We start from the raw sequence: 24,099 nt of genomic DNA, 5'->3' as shown, positions 1-24,099 counted from the left end.
TTCAATGTTTCTTCAACCCTTGAACTTTTCTTCCTTCCAATCCCTCCCCATTTCTCTGCCTGTAGGCACCTTGTCCATTTGCTAATGTCCCTACCAAATGCCACCTCCTCCAAAGCCACTGGACCACACAACCAGAATGATTATTTATTTCCCTTTTCATGTTCTCATAGAACCATCTTCAAATCTCTGTTATGACATCCGCCAACTTCTGTCTTAATCACTTGAGTCCTGTTTTATTTCCTGTTAAAAATCTGGAACATTATCTCACTCTTTATAGGCCCCCATGCCCAATATACATATATTGAAAGAGCTAACAAATGGATAAATGGGCTCTCTTAGAAGGGAGATTAGAATTAAAATTCTTATAATTGGCAGATTGTTTTTAACTTTCTTATTTTAAAAATTCCTCTCTCTTCACTTTCCAGGCACTACTGGAATACCCTATCACCCACTGCATAGCTGCACCATCTGTATTTCGAATGATTCTACAGGAGAAAATTCCCAGGTACGTACAAGTGGCTGGCAACAACAATCTTTGCATAGGATTTTAAGGTATTTGATGTGCCATCAGCTGACTGTTTTTCCTCTGGTTTTTTGAGGTGTGTGTTAGTGGTGGTGGTGATAGTTACCAATCACGCTAATTAGCTAAATTAAAAGCATGACCCAAGAGAAGCACTGAGTCTTGCGGCATTGTGTGTTTATTTGAATGTTTTTGTTGAGAAATAGGAAACATTCAGAAAAATGCATAAGAAGGAAATGTATAGATTAACAAACTATTAAAATTAAAATGCCAGGGCCGGGGATTTAGCTCAGTGGTTTTGCCACCTGCTGCGCAAGCTCAAGGACCAGAGTTCGATCCCCGGTACCAAAAAAAAAATTAAAATGCCAGAGTAACAATTAACTAAGTCACAAAAATAGAACATGGCCAGCACCCCAACACCCACTTCTGTATGCCTCCTCATCTTCCCTGAAGGAAATCACTATCTCAGTTTTTACAAGTGTTCTCTTCTGTGTTAGTCAACTCTCCCATCACTAAGACACAATACCAACAATCGTAAAGGAGGAGAAGTTTAATTTGGCCCCACAGTTTCAGGGAATTCAGTCCATGGTTGGCTGGCTCTAAGGCAGAAACATCATGGCACAAGGGTGTGGTAGAGCAAAGCTGCTTTGGTCATGAGAGTCAGAAAGGAGAGCAGGGGAACAGCTATAGAGGGGAAGGGGCAAGGGACCAGATATAGACCCCAAGGTCATGCTGCCATGACCTACCCAGACACACCCACAAGTGTCCTTTGCTAATCCCATGGGCATTTCTTAATCCAGTCAGGTTGATTTATCATGACTAATGATTGTAATTTCCTTACTTTCTTCTATATAGCTCCTAAGGCGATACCTCTGAACACGTAATACAATTTTCTATGCTTGTGAACTTTATGTATCTAGTAATAGACTATTCTATAACATTTGACTTCTTTTTTGAACATTACTTCTCGAAGATATGTCCATGTTGTTGCATATTCCTAAAGTTAGTTTATTTTCACTGCTGTATAATGTTCCAGTTTATAAAAACACCATAATTTTTTATCAGTCCAACCATAATGGAGATTTCCACTAGAGGGTTTGATGATTAATGCTGCATTGAACTCTGGTACATGTTCCCTGATCCATATGAGCAGCCATTTCTGAAGAGCTTTTCTTTTTCTTTTTTCTTTTTTGGTGCCGGGGATTGAACTTGGGACCATGCACTTGAGAGGCTGGCGCCGGAACCACTGAGCTAAATCCCCAGCCCTCTGAAGACCTTTTCTAGGAACATTATTAGCCCACTTCTGACGCTGCACACTACCACACTATTTTCCAAAGTACACAATGTGTGCTCCCACTATCAAGGTAGGGGAATGTCCATCATTCCTCACCCTTACTAGCACTCATTATTGTCAAAGTTAGTTTTTGCAATCTGATGGATGTTCACATCATCCTATGGCAGTTTTAGTTTTGCATCGCCCTGTATTTGAGGGTTAATTTTTAGTTAATCTGAAATCTGCTCTTTGACCCTTTCAGGGTCATTTATATATCCCATTTGTATATCTTTTAGACACTCTGAAATTGAAATGCTTACTTTAAAAAATCAGAGCTAACATAGTCTATGACAATGGAAGAGTTTAATGACTACCTTTACAAAGCTAACTGAAGTACAATTAGGTTTTATTCGTGAAGCCTGAGTCTGGCTGGATTCTGTTTCCATCTGTATTTCAGAGCCCATAGGACAGCTAATTTTTGCAACATTGCTCAGATGATGGCCTTGGTCCAAAGCCAGTGAAAATTTCAGCAGTGCACATTTAATGACCCCACCTGAGACTGCCCACTTTCTGTACAGGAGGTAACGCTCCAGCAGCAGGAGGAAGACTACCTCAGTGGGCTGACCCTCCTGTCTGTCTCATTGGCTTTATCCCAGGAGGGGTGAAGAGGGGACAGTGGTGCTTCCAGCTAGATCAGACCTCAACCATTTCTCCCCATTTTCTTGAGGGAATCCAGTCATTATTTTGTGGTTCTTTCTATGTCCTTTAAGGAAAGTTCATGAGGAAAATGGAGGAGAAAGTTGTCCCTGATAAACTACTATCAACATTCACATCAGACCTCACTGGTCTCTCTGAAATTCTATTTCCTGTGACCCTTCTGCCTTTTCCCACACTCGACCCCATCTTCCCTGATGTCCTGGGCAAATGATGTCCCAACTTTAACTTCCATTCCTTATTTAGAAATACAGAAATCCTTAATATAACCCTGCACTCGTGGAAGGCAATATAAATCTATTACTACCAGAGTGTAACTCTGGTGGTCTCGTCCCTCCCCTCTTCATGGTTTACGCTTTTGTAGCCACGCCGAATGCTCCCCTGAGATGAATTCTGATGAACACATTTTCTCCCTCTTGTAACATTAAAACTAAATTTAGTACAAACTTCCCTGATCGAACCCAATAGCATACCAACCACACACCTCCTCTCCGCCCAAAGACTGAACCGGAACGGACAGGAAGGGAGCGGCACCTGCTTGGCCTTGACCAACAGGCAAATGATCAGTAGGGAGCTAGGAAAGTGAGGAGCAGAAGGACGAGGGATCCAGATGACCCAGCCATGAGCGCTGAGTGTGCTGAGCAGCCAAGGCCTGACCCCTATGTCTTCCCCAACATCTCAGGTTCCCCACCCTGAAGCACTGCTTTACTGGTGGGGAGTCTCTGCTGGTGGAGGAGTTTGAGAAGTGGAAGAAACAGACGGGCATCTTGCTTCACGAGATCTATGGGCAGTCAGAAACGGTAGGTGGATGAGCCCGTTCTGGGCCATTCGGACTCGCTTGGGCACTGCTTGGCAGATGGGTTGAGTCACACTGCCACTCTGTGTTGAGGGCCCACTGTGTGCACAGCATTGCTCAAAGCCAAGGGAAGCCTCCAGGGTTCAAAGTTAATTTGTCACAATTCAATCGCAGGAAGACAACCCACATCTCACCAACTCATCAAGAGAACACCCTGCTGAAAACTATTGGACGAAACTTGAAAAGGGATTGAAGGGCATTTTGCCATTGTGCCTATGACCATTGGCTCAGGGGCGTGTGGGATGTGTGGTAGGGTAGGAGGATCTCTCCAGCAACATGGAGACCACCAGCTCCACTGTCCCATCCCAGGGCGACAGCATGCAGAGGCTGGAGATGGTTCGAGAAGTTCGTATCTGGGTGTCTAGGAGGATGTCTCACACGGGTTTGACTGTGGGATACTAGTAGGGTTGGCTGAGGGACAGAGACCTTCAGTATACACACACACACACACACACACACACACACACATTCCGTGAGATTCCAGGGTGTCACTGAGCCACCAGGTAAGCTGAGCCTTTAGAGTATCCTGAGAGTCTCGAACCTCAGGGACTTCATCAGTGACAGTGTAGGGAGGGGCCATTCTTCCAGCACATGCTCAATCCATTTCTGGTGCTGGACAGAGCCACTTCCCAACCTCTCCATTACCCCTCTAGCTAACAGAAAGTGACTGCCTTTCCAGGCCTTAGAACAAACTGACTGTTTTACTTCTAATTCATACGCCTATCTGACTTTTTTAATAAGTTAACTGACCTACTTCCAGGCCCAAGAAAGGCTAAGATTCTCGGCCTGTTGTTGAGTGGGTGACAGTTTATATTTAGAGCAACACGCTTCGCCCATGACCCAGTCCCTCTGCACCTGGTGTTTCCAGCAATAGATGTGGCTTCCTCCGAAAAGCCCTTTCACCCCTATTCACCATTCATGCTTATCTTTTGCACATGTACGGTGTAAATAGTGCCAGGGCAGAGGGGAGAGAACTTCCTCTCCCAGGAGCTCACCCCAGGCTGAAATCTTAGCCCTGTTCATCACAGAATTCAAGACCATAGATGAGTCCCAACTTTCCCCTCTAAAATGGAAATGCTAACGCCACTCTTGTCAAACAGATGAAGTCTATAAAGCTTTGGCTAGTGTCTAGCCCATACCACATGATCACATTGAAATTACTATGGTCACTGATATTTTTAGGGAGTATTCTGCCCAAATCTGGGCACACAGAAGCCAATGGGACAATCTCTACTCCTGTGGTGCTTGTTAGTTACTATCTACCAAGGGAGAAGACAAGCAAAAATAGTTTGAATGTTCTGTGGGCTGCAATAGAAGTACTGTATGGAGGAAAATACTACAGAAGGAGAAAGTTCAAGTGACTTATCTTGAGGTTTGGGTAACAGCTAGCAGGAGTCCTTCATCCACCTTTTGGTGTGTGCTCACACTGGGCAGTTTCCCATCCGCTTGCAAGACCTGTGGAGGTAGGTGTTACAATTACCCTCCTTTCATGGAGGAGGAGATGAAGGGCACTAATGGCCCAGGTAGCACATGGTGGTCTGTCTGATGAAAAGCATTCAGCTTGGCTCGGGGATTTAGCTCAGTGGTTCCGGCGCCTGCCTCGCAAGCGCAAGGTCCCACGTTCAATCCCCAGTACCAAAAATAAATAATAAATAAATAAAGCATTCAGCTATTGAAATAATGATAAGGAAAGAATGGTCAAGAGGCAAGACAAATAGGGAGGGAAGTGCTACCAGAGGGAACTGTAGGGGATCTAAACAATCTCAACACAGCCTCAAGAAGGGGCTCAGGCAGGATTCCAGTCACAGCTCGGTGGCCCCAAGCAGATGTGTACGAAGCAAACTCATGACCTTCCCCTGGCAAACTGGCACATGCCTGGCATACAGTGGGCACCTGGCCTTTGCGTCCCTCCCTGGCCACTGTCAGTGCTGCCCCTAGCACAGGCCCGATCCAGACCGGGTGCAGCGTGCATCCTCCGAACAGAGCTGGGTCCATGCTCGGAGCCTGAACCCCAGCCTCTGGCTTCCCCCGAGAGCTCTCCACGTAGCATAGAATGGCATCTGTTGGGACATGTCGGGGGCGGGGGGGGGGGGCTCTCGCTCCGTTGCAATCAGCCTGGATTCCCAGCCACCCGCAATCCTCTGTCTTCCACAAACAGGGAGTTACTTGCAGTGTCCTTCAGGAAATGAAGATCAAGCCAGGCTCCATGGGGAAGGCCATCTCGCCCTTCGACGTCCAGGTCTGGTCCTAAGGGTGTTGGCAGGGAGCGCTGAGAGCTCAGCTGGGGTCAGACCCTCACGCGACATCAGCTGGCAGAACCAGCCACATTTCCCTGCCCCGGTTGCCCTTCTTTCTCCCCTCTTATGTTTCCTCCAGTTTTTAAAGGAGGCTTCAGCCAAGAACTACATTACCGTGAGTACCAGTACAGCTCTCCCTGGCAGCCAGAGACATCACACAGTGCATGAGAAAGAGGAACACTTGGACACGGCACTGGCAGCTTTCCGTGCAACTGCTGCTTTTCATTTCTCTCTTTTTTTTCCAGTAAATTTACACTTTATTATTTGAAAAAGTTGATTTTTAAAAAGTCAACATGGAGTTAGAATCCAGAATGTCAATAATGCTGATGTACACTGGACTGAAATATCTTGATTATCTTCTGATAGAAATGATATTCCATACAAAAAAATCTTTCGATTCCATTTTTTGCTTCATTATTGTTTGTGGCTTGCTTTCTTTGGGCAATAAAGGGGTACATACACTTGTCCACTCCCAGGAACCGATACAGACACACAACTGCTTCGAAAGGAAGGATGCTCTTCATGAAGGTCATGATGAACATGAAGCTTTTCATTTCTCTTGATCAGTGTTTTCTAGCTTGAGGGCACATTGGTGACATCTTCACACCCATGAGACAAGCAGACCTCTGACTTGAATTTCACATTTGCTGATTTCAAAGACTTTTGACAGTCTTATTCCATTTTCTAACGCCTTCTATTATGGTTCCATTTTTCCCCATGGGGATCCCAGGAATGAGACAGACAATGCCAGAGCATGGTTGAAGGGCTGGGGGAGTCCTGCAGGTGAGTTCAACAGGCTTCTTCCTCCAGATCATTGACGACAAGGGCAATGTCCTACCACCCAACACAGAAGGAAACATTGGAATCAGGATCAAACCCACCAGGCCTGTAGGCCTCTTCATGTACTATAAGGTAAGAGAACCCCATCTCCCCCATCCCGACCCCAAGAATCCCAGCAGGAGCTTTGCATTCTGAGACTTCCTCAGTTTGTCCTGTGTTTGCCCCAAGTCAAGGCAGCCTATTTTAATTATGTTCAAACTCACAGTGCATTGCCACGTCCCTTCATGTCCAACTTCACTAGGACTTAAGGGCTAACAAATGGGTAGAAGGCAGACTGGCTTCAGAACCAGATTTGGGTTCCAGTATATCCTGAGATCATAAATATAGGGCCTCAGTTGGGTTCAGGTAATACCATCCCTCTTCACCAATAGCAGAGTAAACAAATCTCTTACCCTCACTGAGCCTGCAGACAGCCCTGTGAGCCTGAGTTTATAGAGGGAAGTCTCAGGTTGGAAGTGTTACGTGTTGTCACTATGTCAAATGAGCAGTAAGTAGTCTAGGGTCCAAATCCATGCCTTTGGATCCTCAAATCCTAAATGGGAAACCTAAGAGTTGCAGAAATCCAGAGTGGGTAACAAGAAACCTGCTGAAACTCTTTATCAAATACAACCCGGCCCCTCAAGTTAGTCAAGGCCACAAAAGGGAAATTCTCGGCTTCCAAGATTGGCCACAGAAGGGAGGCCCTGAGATGGATCTCAGACTCCCTCTTTACTCTCCAAAGGCTTATCCCTGAAGCTTTCCTGCTGTCACACTGTCCACACGTCATGGCCTCAAGGGAGTGCTGCCTGCATACATTTTTAAATCTCAAATGATTGTAATGTGAAGGCAGCTTTGAGAAACACACACATACACACACACATGCACACACACATCAAGGTTTTCAAAGCTACTAATACATTATATAACATAGATGCAATATAATATAGGAGACATATACAGAGTCCTCCAAAAATAGTATACATCTGGAAGAGAATCACTTGGATAAATATTTTAATACTAAATTTATTAAGACATCATGAGATTAACACAAGTTACCTTTGGCCTCTACAATTACAAGGAGTGCTCAAAGTAGTGGCCATGAGCTCCCAGACATTTATTAGTATGGAAAACTGCTGAAGCATGTATGCATTTTTTAGCGGACTCCATATATGTATATAGTGTTTACTGTTTCTTTGTCCAACATGAAGTTGTGCTGCTGAGAATTAAGCTAAGGCCTGCATGCTGCTTTGGGGGAAATGCTTGACACAGAGAAGCAGCCCCTTCTTGAGGCCATGGTGCAAAGATCACGTGTCGTTAGTCCTCCCTTGAGCCTTTGTTTTTTGTTTTTTATTGAGGTGAACTATGATATATAGTTGACATTTTCCACCATTTTTGAACGTACAATTCAGCATCATTAATAAATTCGTAACTTTTGCAAACAACACCATTATTCATCTCCAGAAAATTTTCACCACTCTAAACCAAAACTCCATATTCATGAAACAATAATATCCTACTCCTTCTCTAAGTACCTGTCACCTCATTACCTCTACGTTTTTTCCATGGGAGCTTGCCTATTTTAGATGCCTCGCATGAGTGGAATCATATAACATTGGTCCATTTACATCTGGCTTTTCTTTCCTCAAGTTGGATTTTTTTTCTATTATTTCTTTGGATAAACTTTCACTGCCTCATTCTCCCTGTTCTCCTTCTGAGACTCCAGTAACCCATATTCGGTCAGCTCCCTGATGTCCGACAAGTCTTTTAAGCTCTGTACACTTTTCTACTTTTTTTCTGGTCCTCTGATTTAATTTTTTCAGTTGTTCTGTTTTCAGTTCCTTCTTTCTTCTGCCTGCTACTAATAGGCTGCTAAACCATCAGTGGATTTCTTTTTACTTCAGTTACTGTACTTTACGCCTCCAGAACTTATATTTGATTCTCCTTGATAATTTCTATCTTTGTTGATATTCTCATTTTGTTCATGTCATTTTCCTGATTTCCTTTCATTCTTTGTCCATTCTCCCTCCTCCTTGACTCACTGAGCATATTTAACATATTTAAGTTATTTTTCTCATACATGCAGTGTTGGTGGTCCTCGGAGACATTTTCTGTCAATTAACACTTTACTCACCCTATTTTCCTGTTTCTTTGTACACCTGTGACTGTGTTTTGATTACTGAAAATTGAGTCTTCCATCTCTGTGGTGTGGTAATTCTGAATAACTCTGAAAATCACATTCTCCTTTCTGCTGCCCTTCCCACCTCTAATCCAGCACCTTTCATGAGCCCTACAGGTATCCCCCAGAGCAATTAGGACATAATGATTTTCAGGTCCTTTGCGTCCTACACTGGGGGACAGAAAGACACTGGGACCTGGGCTGCCCCGTGCTCAAAGCCCTGACTGTTGCTTGACCAAGGGCCCAGTGTGAGGGACAGCGCCATGCAAGTCTTCTACCATTCTGAAGACGGATTGGTCTTGATTGGACATCTGCCTGGTTGTTGTAAATATTTGTTCCCAGAGTAACTATAGTCAGCCATTCAGACTGCTTCTCTTTTTGTTTGTTTGCTTGTTTTTGATGTTTCGATAGAGAACCAGGAAACTGGAACTTTCCAGCCACTACTTTCATAACACTATTTCCCACTAATATTTTTTTTTAGATAGCCAAGGGGCATGTAGGTCAGTGGCTCCACGCCTTCTGACAAGCACAAGGTCCCAAGTTCGATCCCCGGTACCACAAAAAAAAAAAAAATACCCTAGGGTAAGAATGTCCTTGAAAGCCGTATGCACTCTGGCCACCTCTGTGTGTCATATGAGATATTTTCCCCTCACTGTTCAGGAACTTTTCTAGGATCACCTAGAGAACCCCTCCAACATATCCAGGCCCCAGGGAGGTAAGAATCCCTTTCCTGGATGTGGGGGCCCTTCTTCCAGGGTCCAGCCTCGGGCCTTATGTGAGAAGAGTAACCTCAAGAAAGTCTGTTGCCTGGAGAGCAGGCCTGGGCCCAGGGGTGAGTGAGGCCAGTGCATCAAACACAGTGCACTGCGCCGGGCAGCAGTCAGGGGTGAAACTTCACTTTGCTCTTTGGTCACTCTTTCCTAAATTTCCAGCATTTGTGTCCATGTCTGCTACTTTTCCATATCCATGAAGTGTGAGCAAAAAATATGGTGAATGTTTAAATTTTTAAAATTTACGACAGTAAAAGAAATTTTCATAAATCTTCCTCAAAATACACCTCCTCACTTCAAATGCACTTATCCCATCATTCCTGCCACTTCTGAAGCAGCACTGGAAGTCCTCTTTCCTGAGGGTCTTTAGTTGTGCTGTCATGGATGGCTCAGTATCCTGAATTGATTCCATATCTTTACCTTGCATGGTTATTTTGACTTTGAGGAAGCACCAGAAGTTGCATGGTACCAGATCCAGGAAATAAGGTGGATGAGGACACACTGTCATATTTTTACAATCTTGTCTTTCTATTGGATGGCACTCAGCAGCAGCATTCACCATATTTTATTTTTATCACATCTTGTAAAGACACTCATGAAAAACAACTTCCAGAACTTCTTCAGAAAGTGGTAAAAAAGACAGGATAAAGGGGGGGGGGCTGTTAATGACCATGTGTCTTTTATTGTGATAAATATTTTAATTTAAATGTTCACAATTTTGATCACACCTCATATTGACATCTAATTACTTGGTTTATATTTTTCTTTAACTCTGAAAATGTTTGCTTTTGACAAGTTAATCTAGGATCATAAATTTAAAACAGTACCATTTGCCAAAATCAGACAGCATTTACAACCATAATTAGAATTTTAAATAACAAAATTTTCAATTTCAACTAAACCCCGCTCCTGCTGAAAGCTCTGGTCCCAAAGCTTACTTTTTCTCTTGGTGCTTTTCAGAGCTTCTAAAAGCATGTCAACACCAAACCAATAATCTCCTTGGTATAATCAGTGTTGGAAATCTAATCCAAAATGGCATGTGGTCCATTGTTCACACAGGGTTTTTGGGTACCTCTTAAAAATCACTTCTTATCGTACAAGAGAGCTTGCTCAGGGGTCAAATGAATAGACTATGAAGCAAGAATTAAATTCAGATACCAAGGCCAGTTTAGTGATTCTCTGGACATCAGTTTCTTCTTCTGTAAAACAGGCTACAAACAATGTGAGGCTCACACGAAGTCACTTTCATATAAACACACAAGTGACCACAGAAGCTTTATTCATAACAGCCAGAAACCGGGAACCACCAAGACACCCTTCAGTGGCTGAATGAATAAACAAAAACTGAAGTAGAGTCAAAACATGGAATTCTGCTTAGCAGCAAAAACGATCAAACTATTGACAAATACAGCAGCCTGAATGAATCTCCACAGAATTGCACCGAAGAAGCAAAAGCAGCCGATCCTAGAAGGTTACCTACTGTGCAATTCCACCTGTAGAACATCCTTGAAGGGTTATGAAAAGAATCAGAGAGCATTATGTAACTGTAATAATCCAGGGACAGAAAAATACCGCGTGTTTATCTTCTACCATCCATAGAACCCCCAAAAGTTGGTCCCAGAGTAGAGAGTAGGCTGTGTGTGGTGATACAGGGCATCCCAGCACATTGGGAGGCTGAGCCAGGAGGATTGCATTGAAGCCTATTTAGTGACTTAGCAAGATCCTGTCTCAAAATATAAAAAAGGCCTGGGGATGTAGCTCAGTGCGAAGGCCTTGAGTTCAATCTCTAGTACTGCAGGAAAAAAAAAAAGCACATAGGATTTATCTGCATTATTTTTTAAACTATATGAAAACCCACAATTATCTGAAAGCAAAAAAGTTTATCTTACAAAACAACCAGCCTCATAGGCTTTCTGCGCGGATCAAATGGAGTACCATTAGGAGAGGGCAACTCATCCAGCTCCTGTGTGCTGGCCCTTCTCATCTGTCCAGGCCCATGCAGTGCTTACAACAGGGAATAAAATAAACAGGGTTCGTACGAGCGTCGAAATGTTATTCTAGCAGAGTGCCACCCAAAGATGAGTCGTTCTTTCTAAAAACTGTCATGGCAGTGAGCTCAATACCGTCCACTAACTGAGCCGCAACCTGTACTGCGTGTCGTGAAACTAGACTCCAAGGAGTTACAAAACTTGCCCAAGTACCAGGTGCAGTCAGAGGCTGAAGGCAAAACCAGGTCCGAACCCGGGCTGGGAGCTCCTTATCTCTAAACTGCCTTCCACAAAGGGGCTCTGTTCTCTTCGCAGGATAACCCACAGAAGACAGCGGAGGTGGAATGCGGGGAGTTCTACAACACCGGGGATAGAGCGACGATGGATGCGGAGGGCTACATCTGGTTCCTGGGGAGGAGCGACGATGTCATCATGTCCTCTGGGTAGGTGCGGCTGGCTCCGAGCTGACTCTGACCTCCCAAGCCCCCTGGGATCTTGCCTGCCCCGCGTCCCTCCATGCCTTGGCGCGGGGACCCTTAACCCCTCTGCTGACAGAGCCCGGGCCCTGATACCTGTGTGCCTGCGCACACCTGCCCCCAGAGACACAAACGACGTTCCGGAAGGGGAAGGAGACCTCGCGTAGTTTAAAGAAAGGGGACAGGACTGGGGTGGGAGACTGTGCCTTGGTCTCCTTGGCTTGCTTACTTGATGTCTGTGCTGCTCTCGCGTGGCACGAAAGGTCACACACAGGAACATCAGAGCAGCAACGATAATAGCTAACCTTGACAGAGCGCTCACTGAGTGGAAACACTCTCCTCAGCCATGTAGGTAACCAGCCTCCGCAACCCTGTAGAGAGATGCGACTGTCACCCCTACTTCCTGATGAGGAAATTGGCCACTGGCCGCTGACGAAGTTTGCTTGAAGTCTCAAAGACAATTCAGGCAGGAGTCTAGACTGGAACCCGGGAGGCCTGGCTCTGACCCTGAACCCCTACAGGGATTTTTAAAAAGACATATTACACCATTCTCTTGAATATTTCAGAGAAATTGAGGTTTTCTTAACCATTTTTAATTGAAATGTAATAATTATACATATTTATGGGATACACTGTGGTGATGTGATACATCTATACATTATGTAATGATCAAATTAGACCAACGAGCATATTCATCACTTCGAACATTTATCATTCCCTTGTGTTAAGAACACTCAAAAACCTCTCTTCTAGTTATTTGGGAATACGTGATACATTGTTGTGATCTATAGTCATCCTGCTGTGAAACAGAACATTAGAACTTACTCCTCCTAGCTACTTGTAAATTTCTAAAACATCCCCCCGCCCGGATCCCATATATGGTGAATGTTTAAATTTTTTAAATATATTGCAGTAAAAGACACATTGCTACCAGGCGTGGTAGCTCACACCTGTAATTCCAGCACTCGAGAGGCTGAGGCAGAAGGATCACCATGAGTTTGAGGCCTACCTGGGCTACATAGTGAGTTCAAGGCCAGCTTGAACTATATAGCGAGACCTTGTCTAAAAAAAAGACACATTTCCATTAACCCCCTCACTTCAAACACACATCCCACTGTTCTTGCCACTTTCTGAAGCACTTCTGGAAATCCTTTTTCATAAGTGGGTTTACAAAGCATGATCAAAAATACAAGGAATGCTGCTGCCAAGTGCCATCCAACTGAAAGACGGGCTTGTGAAAACATTACAGTGTGTCCTCATCCACGTCCTTTACCAGATCTGGAACCCTGCAACTTTTGGCTCTTCCTCAAGGTCAAAATAACCATGAAAGGTCAATGTTTTCAATAAATCCAGGACATTGAGGCAGCCACGACAGTGCAGCTAAAGACATGAAAGGGGACTTGCAGAGCTGCTTCAGAAGTTGGCAAAAACAATGGGACAAATGTGTCCGATGCCAGGAAGGGAAGATTCATAGCAATGTGTCTTTGATTGCAATATTTTTTAAAATTTAAACATTCACCATGTTTGTCCACACCCCCTATGTACTGAAAATTTACTACCAGAAGATTCTAAGTGTTATTCCCATTGACAAGCACTTTGTATACCCACTTCTCGGTGCTGTCTACTCGGAGGGAGGGTTACGTTCATTTGTCTGACCGTGGTAATCATTTCACTATGTGTTTACTAAATATCACATTTTACACTTTAAATATATACATTAAAGACAAAGTAAAACAAAGCATGCAGGTATCGTCGGGAACAAGCTGCAGAGTTTGTCTGAGTGTTTCAGGTAAATGTTGGGGGCTCCCCAGAGCTGCAGCTCTGGTGCAGGAAGCTGCCTGGTCAAGCACCAGAGCTCTGGGGGACACAGACCCGTCCCCTGCCTTGGCCAGGACAGTGCAGAGAGGCATCCAGGGGACGCTGGGGACTTTGACCACTAGAGTCCAAATCATCACTTGTGGGGCCCAAAGCACAAGCAAGTCACGGGTCACTGGCCGTGCAGGACATCTGCCCTCTGGACCGAGGGGAGCCGTGACCCTTCAAAGTACATATCTGGGGCTCTGTCCGCCAGCCCTGGCACCTGGCCCAGAGCGGATGGTTGATCCTGCAGGTACCGCATCGGGCCTTCGGAGGTGGAGAACGCCCTGGCAGAGCACCCGGCAGTGGCCGAGTCGGCCGTGGTGAGCAGCCCGGACCCCACGCGAGGGGAGGTGAGGACACGGGCCTTGTCGAGTCTGGCTGTGCGGGGGAACGGGAAAGGCCGCAGAGGACCCTTCTGGGGTCAACACCGCCTTGCACCTGGGGTGGAGGGCGGACTAGGCGGGCGGGCGTGCATTTACACGAGGAGATCACCAGGTGGCACTGTGGCGCCGCTACGGATGGTGATGGCGGAGGCTCCAAACCGTCTAAGTGTCAGGAAACTCGGTAATCTGAGGGCTCTCATTATACTCTGTAGCTAAGGAAGGAGAGGGGTTCGGAGCCACAGCTAAGAGGTGGAGCCAGAAGAGGACTGTAAGCAGTGCAGCCCCAGAGCACGTAGTCACTGATTCAGGTGCTAACTGAACACCTTCTGTGTAGGACTCCTGTGATTAGCAAGGATATAATTACCAGAGCAAAAATAAATCATGAGCGATTATTGAAGCCAACTGGGTGCCAGACAAAGAACTGTATATACACTAAATGTGAGCATGACGCTGATAACAAGGACAGGGGTGTGAGAGCAATTTAAACAGAGCAGCTGTTTCATATGCGCCGTCCTGTGGAACCTGCAGAAATCCTGCGAGGAATGAACCCCATTTCACAGAGAAGGAGAGTGAGGCTAATTTATTGGACATGGTGACATATGCCTGTATCCTCAGCATTTTGGGAGGCTGAGGCAGGAAGCTTGCAAGTTCGAGATCAGCCTAGGCAACTTAGTGACTGAGTGAGACAAGATTCTGTCTCAAATGAAAAAGGGCTGGGGATGTAGCTCAGTGTGAAAGGCCCAGGTTCGATCTCCAGTACTGGAAAAGGGAGGCCTGGGGTCAAATCATTTTCCAAGGTCTGGCACGGGACAGGAAGCCCTCGGGCTCTTAGCCACTGTGGGCTCCCACAGCAGTTCACCTTTTCCTTCTCTCAGCAGACACTGGCTTTTTAAACTCTCTCTGCAGTACAATTCGTGCTTCCTTCCTGCAGGTGGTGAAAGCGTTTGTTGTTCTGAACCCACCGTTCCGGTCCCATGACCAAAACCAGCTCACCAAGGAGCTACAGCAGCACGTGAGGGCAGTGACAGCACCATACAAGTACCCCCGGAAGGTGAGCAGCAGGCGGGTGCAAGCAGCCTGCTTTTCCTGAGCCCTTCTCAGGGCTCGGTGGCACCTGCCTTGCCTGGTGGCTGTGACAGGAGACAGTTAGCCAGCCAACAGTGTTTTCCTCTTCAAAAGAAGCTGTCTACTGGGAGGCTAAGGCAGGAGGATCCCAAGTTTGAGCCTGGGCAACTTAGTGACTTAGGGAGACTCTCAAAATAAAAGGAGGGAGGCTAGGGTTGTAGCTCAGTGTGAGGGTCCTGATTTCCATTCTCAGTGGGGGGGGGGGGGGCTATGAAGGAATATATATAATATTATCCCATTGGTTTAAAATAAAGAGGTACATGTATCAAAAAGTCAATATTTTCTTTTGTAGTCTGAATGTTCACAACCAGCATGGACACATTATGAGACTATGCTAGGTGGTGAGCATTTACTGAGCACTTACTGTGTGCACCAGGCCCAGGTAGCATTTCTCTACGTGCACTGTTATTTCCTTTAATCCTGGCCACACCCTGCAGTAGTACAGCCACCCAATGTTACAGAGACACAACTGAGGCTCAGGCTCTGTGGTTGCAGTGAGTAAGGGGCAGAGCTGGACCTCAAAGGCACGTGTGTCTGACAGTGGAGACTGTGTCAGGGCATCAGCAGGGGCAGCCTCCGCAGAGTGGCACAGACGCTGTAAGAGCTGAAGGAGAGGGTGGCCAGTATCGGAGGCTCTAAACTCTCCTCCTAGAGGGGACAGGCTTCACTGCCAGTCACACTTCATTGGTCAAAGCAAGTCAGGGCGAGGAGGAGGACCCTGGAGTCAGCCTGGGTGGGAGGCACTAGGAAAGGTAGGAAACTACAGCACAGCCAAGTCCAGACGGACTTGCTCTCTCCTCACCCAGGTGGAATTTGTCCCTGAGCTGCCCAAAACCATCACTGGCAAGATCAAACGAGCCGAACTTCGGAAGAAGGAGTTCGGTCAGATGTAGTCAGCAATCAACCCAGGACCTCCCAGGCAGCACGTTCCTGGCAGCCTCGGTTTCCCGGATTCAAAGGGGTGTGAAGAGGCTGACTTGGAAGGGGCCTCGGAAGAGCCGTGGTCCTGACACGTTTCCCCTTTGAAGTTTGGCCCCGCCCTTCTCTGAACCCCTGTCTTTTGGATGGCCCTGGTGACCTCTTGGATTGGGGATTCAGGTAATAAAACCCTAAAAACCTCAGCCACCATGCCCCGGTGCTGTATCTGTTGCGGGAACAAGCCCCTGCTACATGCCTTCCCTCCACAATTATCCCGAATCCCCAGTCCAAGATACCCAGACCAGATTCCCCTCTGGGCACCAGCGTCCCAGGGAGTCCAAGCATCCTTTCCATACCCAGGACACAGGTCTGGGGAGGGTTCCCCGTGCGACTCAGGCACCTGCCCTAGGGCAGTGGTGGGGAACCTATGGCTCGAGTGTTATTGTGTGTCCAGAGCGGCCAACTCTGGCCTGGTGACTACACTTTCCTGCAAAACCATCCCCTCCCTCCACTCTCCAATGTGTCTCCTGCCTTTTTGTCCTCCAGAAATGCTACTGCTGTGTTCAAGCCTAATCCCAGACTCTGGGAACCAGGCAGTCCTGCAGCTCTCCTCTTGCCCTGCCTGGGGATCTCAGAGCCCTAAACCCAGACTTTCCACAGGCACCCACAAATGCATTCCTTCCCGGGGACCCAGCAGCTCTGCCCACCAGCCCTTGCTGGAGGCTCAGAACCAGGACTGGCCCGGCCAGAGTCCTCTCCAGACCACCCCCCTTTCTCACTCTAACTCCTTCAGGGACCTGGGGCCTGCCCACCCCTGGCCTGAGGTCTGGGAAGCTGTATCACTCCATGTCCTTGGGACCTGAGTTCGGACTGCCCCAGAGAGACAGGAGGGTCCCAGCCTGGGGTGGGAGAAGAACACACTGTCCCTGACTCACCCACGCCTGGAGAAGTCCCATCAACGTCTGCCTGGTCCTGGGGTGCAGAGATACAGTCAGGGCAAACACAGACACCTCAAGCATGAAGGCATCAGGCATAGACAGGACGAGCCCCAGCCTCCCCTGGCACTCAGGTGCCCAGTGCCTAGACAGGCATGGGTGGACCCTCACTGCAGGTGCCGCTACCTCCACACACAACCCAGGGACACCTGAGACAGCCCCAGAGCACATTCACACACACACACACACACACACACAGAAATGCAGTCAGAACACCAGAGCAGCCACAGATTCGCACCCACACAACCAACACACACCAAGATGCAAAACACAGACACTCCCCCAGAGGCACACACTCTCATTACACTGACACACAAATTTGCACAAGCTGCACACTTATTCAGGGACATCTGTGCCCAGATATTTGCAGAGACACACAGGAACACCCCGAGATGGCTACACCTCAGAAACGCCACACCCCACCATTATACTCACAGATACAAAAGCTCAGACACACAAATGCACATAGACAGACACACACACATGTGACCTGCTCCTCTTAACTCACATTTATTGCCAGGTTCCTAACCCAGTGTTGGGGATCTACCGCTTGCAGGATCTTCTGGAGGGCCACTCCCAGGCTTGCCGGACTGAGACTGGCCAGGGTTGGTGGGTGGCCTTCGAGGCCGGGCAGAGAATTCAGGGAGCACTCAGAGTGGGAAGTGTGGCCTTGGGCTTAGCTCATCTAGGGACCAAGACAAGGAGAGAGTAGTGGCTCCCTGTCCTGGGCCAGGGTCTGGTGCCATCCTCTGCTGCACCGTAATGACATGGTCAGGAATATTTGATGCTACTATCGCCATCACCATAGCAATGAGTGATGACAGGTGGCAGGTGGAGGGGTGGGACTGGAAATCTGGCCCCCCGGTTTAGCCTCAGCCTCCGAGGAGCAGCACCCACGCAGAGCTGGGCAGGGGCATGTGCCTCCCCAACCCTGTTCCTTCTGCAGGCTCCCTGTCAGACCCAAGTCCCTCTGACACTTTCCCTGCTGGGGTACAGCCCCTTCCCAGCCACCCTGAACCTGCTTCCTGGTCTACGCAGAGAAGATCGGTTGGTGCCCGTGGTAGGTGGTGACACCTGCAGAGTGAAGTTCTTGGTGCACGCAGGAACAGGAGGGGCCAAAGTTAACCTCGTTACTGCCTGTAATGTCTGTGGACCTTCCGAGGTGTCAGTTCCAGGAGGAAAGGCACACCCTGGATGTGACAATGTCCACAAACAACCGAAATGTTGCTTCCTGGGGTCCGCAAGATGGGCTCTAACATAACAAGGGACACTCCCAGGTGAACAAGAAAACCACCCCGGGTAGCACAACCAGCAAGCAGCACTGCTGGTCTCTAAGCCAAGGTGCCCAGGCCTGCTGGGGCCTCCAGAAGGCCATCAAGGGAAGGGCAAAACTACCTTCAAAGAACTTCCGGGTTGCAGGACGATCTCCCCTGCTTGAGGCCGCAGACTTGGCTCACTTTCCTTCCTTTCTGACTGTCCCAGACTGCACCCCACCAAGGTCACTGCCATTGCGGCTGGACAGGGCCTTCTGAGACCTGCAGTCTCCAGAGAAAAAGTGCCTGGGAGCGGAGCACACATAGCTTTCCCCACAGCGCCTTCTTGCTTTTGGTCCTGCTTTTGCTGTTTTAATCCGTGCCCTATAGAATCAGTGACCTAGCACTGGGGCTTGGTGACGTGGGTAGTGCTGTCCACCACTCCCTAGTGACCCCTAATGGACTCAGCAACTCGCCGAGCTGGGCTTGTCCCTGTTGTTCCTTGGTCCGTCAGCCCCCTTGCAGTTCGGAGGCCGACATTTCTTTCATCTCTTGGGTAACTTAAACAACAGTCTCTGATGGTGAAACGGTCCCACCTGTGCCAGGCAGGTCAGCCCGACAGAAGAGTCAGAGAAAATGCTTCAGCCCAGATGTGTGAGCTGAACTCTCTGGAGCAGAAGGGAAATGCACTCGGCAGCAGGGCCCGCGGAGGCAAAGGCCAGGAGGGGAGGGAGGCTGGCAGGAGTGGGGACCGCGGGATGCGGGGCTGCGGGAGCCAGCAGAGGGAGCACAGGCTCCACCTTGTGGGCGGTCTTGGCATCAAGCTCCAAGCAGGAAATAAAATGTTCCCCTCAGGTTTGAGTCAGAGGGCAGAAAACGTTGGGGTGGGGGCGGGGGCGAGACTTGGAGAAAGACTATTGGTGGGGAAAACACGAAACAAGAAAAACAAAACAGACCAAAACCTTTTCAGTGAAGTTACCTGTGGTGGAGAACACATGCCCTCCCAGCTCTTGAGGACCCAGAACAGGACTGCAAGTTAGAGAGAGCAGCTGAGCGGCTTGGACTCCATTTGGCAGCTCCTCCTGCCCTCCTTCCATTTCCCACCCTCTCCTTATTCTCACCACGTTCGCTCTCCCACTTTGGCACCCTAGCATTTGCCACTGGTGCTGCACTATGGTGATGACCAGTTCGGTGCCCTAGGATGTGTGTGACCCTCAGGACCTCAGAAGCCCATGAGGTCGGGCTGTGACTCATCCCTCACAGAGCCGGGCACCTGGCTGGTGTTCAGTACCCATCCGCTACACTGATATCTTTGTCTTGTGTTAATAGCATCTTCCTCCTCTACAAGAGACACCTGCTCCCCAGTTCAAGATGCGAAGATGGTGTGGCCCATTGTGTGCCCTCAGAACCTTCAGAAAGGCCACCTTGTCCTGAGCCAGCTTCACCCTGGCATGGCAAAGCCCTGCATCGCCATCAGTGCCATTTCCTTGTGCCGACTTAATCAGAAAAAAGGGGACCATCCTAGGCAAGTCAGGTCACCCTGTTCCAATCATTGTTCTTCCTGCTGGAAGTAGAGGATGTGGCTAAGATCACAGGGGCCACCAGGGTGGAGGTGACCTGTGTCCCATGTCCCATGATGGGCAAAATGTCTCAGTAGGTGTAGGGCATGTAGGGCCATCCCCAGACAGGGCAGGGTCTTCTTGCCTCCTTGCTGACTACTCAGTACTCTACTGACTACTCCATTCTACTGTACCGACTGGAGAGGGCTTCAGACTGGAGTCCTAGGTGGACCTCGGTTAAGTTCCAGCCTCTGGAGAGGCCTTGGGCAGTTCACACCCTCTCGGTGACTGAGCCTCTCAATTGCAATTGCGTTACTGGGGAGTAAGCAAATGAGAGAACTCAGGTACAGGATTTAGCTCCGGGCGCAGTGTGTTTCTGCCAGCGGGTCCTTGATACATTTCCCCCCATACTAACTATGGTCCTGGGCTGGGCACTCACCGATGTCAGCTTTCCTGGGTGGCAGGAGCGGAGACCCAGGGCTTTGTGTCCTGATTGTCCTGAATGTACTCAGCTCCTGGCTCGCATCACAGTGAAGATGCAGGGCACGGAGCAGTGAAGCGAATGCCCCAGGTTCCCTCCCCACCCCCTGTGTGACAAATCCGCAGGCTGGCCAGTGAGGGACTGGGGTTTCCCTGCTGTGGGGCTCCAGCCGGGGCTCTGGCCTCCCCAGGCCTCTCTGCTCCCGCAGCCCCTGTCACCGGGGCTCCTCGGTCACCCTGCTTCCCGCCCCCGCCTCTGTCTTTCCTCCTTGCTCTTTCCCCTCTCTGCTTCCTTGGCTTCCCTGTCCTCCGCTCTCCTCAGCCTCCTCCTCTTCTTTCTTCCTTCTCTTCCTCTTCCTCTTCCTCTTCCTCCCCTTCCTCCTCTCTCCCCCCACCTCTCCTTTGACTTTCTCTGAACTCACCACCTCTCCCTCCAGCTTCCTGTTTCTGTTTCCCCCTGCTCCCCTTACCCTTCTGTCTGTCTGTCTGTCTGTCTGTCATGGCCTCTCCATCTTTCCTGCCTCATCAGCTGCTGTCCACGCTCACTCTCCGTCTCCATCAACTCTGCACAGCTCTCCCTGTCTCCCTCCACCCCCTGCTGTGTACCCTTCCTCTGTGTCTTCCTCCTTCTCGCCTCCCCCTTCCTCCAGGCTTCCTCCCTCCCTTCTTCCTCCTCCTTCCCCTTTCTCCTCTACGTCTCCCGCCACCCTTCCTCCCTCACTGTCTCACTTATCTGCCCCCTCCTCCTTCTGGACCAAGGCCTCTCCTTTGTAGCTGGAACTTACCCAAGGTCCGCCTAGGAGAGACTCCAATATGAGGCCCTCTCCAGTCCTACACTCTGAGGTTTCGAGCAGGACCGGAAGTGCAGGGTTAGAACCTCCCTGGCTGCCTCCCCTTCTGTCCCGTGGGGCGCAGGCAGCCCAAGGCCCATCAGGATCTGGGTCAGAGAGGCTGCTCCTGCACCCATTACTGCGCTCTGCAGATGCCCACCCTGTCCCGGAGCACTGTGGGGACACCCAGGCCTTGACCCCAGAGCTTCTGATGGGCTGACCGCCTCCCCAGATGACAGGAGGGGTGGCCTGGTGGACCACCCGGTGGCTGGTACAGAAGGGACTGAATTCGGGGTACAGAGGAGGGGCCAGACATGTCCACCCAGCTCCTTCCTGGGAGGGCCCCCATCCCTGCCCTCTGCTCCGCCCGCCCCTCAGTTAAGGGACCTGCAGGTTACTGTGCTCTGGGACTTGGGCAGGAAACGCAGCTCCCGGCTGCCCGGGACAGCACCCAGTCCCTGCCTGGGCTCAGTGCTGTGGGGGCAGCTGGTGCAGTGAGGGCCGTCACCTACGGGGCCCTTACTACTCTCTCATGGCTCTCCTTCAGACAGAAATGGGCTACTTCATGGGGACAGATATCTGTCTTTTCACCAAATACTCCTGTGACTGGCAGGCCCAGCTGCTCAGTGAATGACTGAATGAATGAATAAGTAGATGCATGAATTTTTATGGAACCAGGGACCAAAATCAAGGCCTTTGTACTGAACTACATCCCACCCTCCCCTCTTCAAAATTTTATTTTATTTGCTGTTTTTTTAACACAGGGTTTTGCTAAGTAGTTCAGGCTGCCTCAAACTCATTGCATAGCCCAGGCTGGCCTTGAACTTGTGATGCTCCTACCTCAGTCTCCTGAGTGCTGGGATTACAGGCGTGTAACACCACACCCAGCTACAAGCCCTTTTTATTTTTTATTTCAATACATGGTCTCACCAAGTTGCTCAATTTCCTAGGCCAAGGGTGTATTTGTGATTCTTTTGCTTCAGCTTCTCAGAGTGGTGAGATTACAGGTGTGCACCGCCACACCCAGTTCAGTGGATATTTATGGCCCAAATGAACATAACCACAATTTACATCTACACGCAGGGTCCCTTCAGCTCCTTCCAGTCAATACCACCCCAAAGGGGAAGGTGCTTCTGCCTCCATCTCCACAGTTTCTGCCTGGCTCTGCACACAGGTGCACTCTGGGAGGTTAGTGGGTCCTCCAGAAAGCAGAGATTCAGAGGGACATTGGGCTGCAGGAAATTTATTAGGATAAAGTGGCAGGAGGCAGGATCAGCCAGGGAAAACTCCGCTGCAAATCTGACGCCCTTTCTATGTTCACAATAACCACTTCCTGCTGACCATTGCCAGGGGCCTCTGTGCTTGTGGAGATGCTTGTTCTGTAAAGCAAAGGGGGTTTGCGTTATTTTGATCAGATCTCATGTTTTCCTGGGCAGATTTTGTCTTCTGTGACTTTCTGAAGCCCCGATTAATTAATTTCCTGTTCGTGCTTGCATCTCTGTCCTTGCATATTCACAGACAACGAAGCCAACCTGCCTCCTTGTTGTAGTCAGGGTTTTGGTAAGAGAATACATTTACTACAGGACACATAATAGGATTATTTTATGATAATTACCCCAAAAGTCAAATGCAAAGGAGTGCAAAAGATTAATTGCATACTAGGGGCCCAAGAATCCAGCTGAAGGCCTGGATCCCAGCGATGTCCCACACAAGTCCAGCTGAAGGCTTAGAGTCCAAGGCAGTGTCCTACCCAAGTCCAGCCAGTGGCCTAGAGCTTGTCAGTATTGAGAATCTGCACCTGGAAGGCCCAAAGGCCCAGTGGTGGAAGCCAGAAAACTTACGCCAGTGAGATGAAGGACTTGTGTCACCAGGCTGAGGGATCCACATCGGAGCCAGGAAGTGATGCTCATAGTGAAGATCAGAGCTCCCCTGATGAGAAGGGCAGCCATTCCCAGTGACAGCAAGGCCCAAGCTCCATCTCTGATGAGAACAGCCAAGTTTGCATCAAGAAAACCATCCACAGCAAGCTTCTTCTAGAAATTCAACAGCCCACGATCTTCCCCTCCAGTTCTCTTTTTGGTAACAATCCTCAGGTGGATCCTGCAGGACCAGACCACGCTGATTCAGTACAGCTGGGCGTACACGTTGACAATTAGTTAATCCACTACACTCCTGGTCCCAGGTCTAGAGCTGTGAATATAATTGAGAACACGTTCTTATAACTGTCCTTTCTTTCTATCTGGAGGCGCTAAATTTTCATAGAGTAGTCTTTCAAATGAAGTTCACAGTTCTTTTGACCCAAGCTATATAGTAGTTCAGTTTAGTCTGCTGATCTTCTATGAATCACTTTTGATGAACTGTGTGGAAGTGTATTCCTTGAAACAATGAGAAGGGTGAGTGTCCAACCCTTGCCACTTTTTGCAGATGCTTTCTGGGTCTTTTTCAGTCCCTTCTTCCTCTCTGTGTTCTCACAAAACCACACGGTCCCAGCTCATCTATAAGCTGAGGCCCTGAGGATGACTCAGAGAGCTAAGGGCACAGGCAACGAGTGATGTTAGAGCCTGGAGAGAAGCAGCATCCTAGTTACTGAGAGAGGCTGGGATGGGGTGAGAGGCCTCCAGGGAGCAGCTGACTCTGAGGCCCAGGCAGCCATCTTTTGAGCTAAACCTTCCTGCCCTGTGAGTCTCCTTGGGCGCCATCAACTCAGACCATGTCTCCTGACAGAACTACATGAAGTTTCTTTCTCACTGACCTGGAATATTCACAAGTGCAGGGGAATCAGTCATTATTACCTCAGGTTGTGGACT

The 24,099-nt window shown here is 48.7% G+C and overlaps 1 protein-coding gene across 3 annotated transcripts in view; it reads left to right on the top strand.

The window, feature by feature from the left end:
• Acsm1 (acyl-CoA synthetase medium chain family member 1) overlaps positions 1-16,378 on the top strand; it is a 42,339-nt gene extending 25,961 nt beyond the window's left edge. For 2 of the 3 annotated variants that reach the window (XM_004855837.3, XM_013076356.3), the window contains exons 7-15: positions 426-505; positions 3,190-3,307; positions 5,522-5,602; positions 5,740-5,775; positions 6,471-6,572; positions 11,729-11,856; positions 14,000-14,099; positions 15,064-15,183; positions 16,064-16,378. In XM_004855837.3, coding sequence (XP_004855894.1) covers positions 426-505; positions 3,190-3,307; positions 5,522-5,602; positions 5,740-5,775; positions 6,471-6,572; positions 11,729-11,856; positions 14,000-14,099; positions 15,064-15,183; positions 16,064-16,150 — 852 coding nt within the window. In that variant the 3' untranslated portion in view covers positions 16,151-16,378. The remainder of the gene's footprint in view (positions 1-425; positions 506-3,189; positions 3,308-5,521; positions 5,603-5,739; positions 5,776-6,470; positions 6,573-11,728; positions 11,857-13,999; positions 14,100-15,063; positions 15,184-16,063) is intronic. The other variant, XM_004855838.3, reaches the window with a different exon arrangement.
• Positions 16,379-24,099: the final 7,721 nt, after the last annotated feature.

Source organism: Heterocephalus glaber, unplaced genomic scaffold (assembly GCF_053883595.1).
Source record: "Heterocephalus glaber isolate CG9 unplaced genomic scaffold, H.glaber_assembly_v1.0 deba00000943, whole genome shotgun sequence".
Classification (NCBI taxonomy): Eukaryota; Metazoa; Chordata; class Mammalia; order Rodentia; family Bathyergidae; genus Heterocephalus; species Heterocephalus glaber.
The sequence above is the reverse complement of the archived record's forward strand: the minus strand, read 5'-3'. Positions and strand labels throughout refer to the sequence as shown.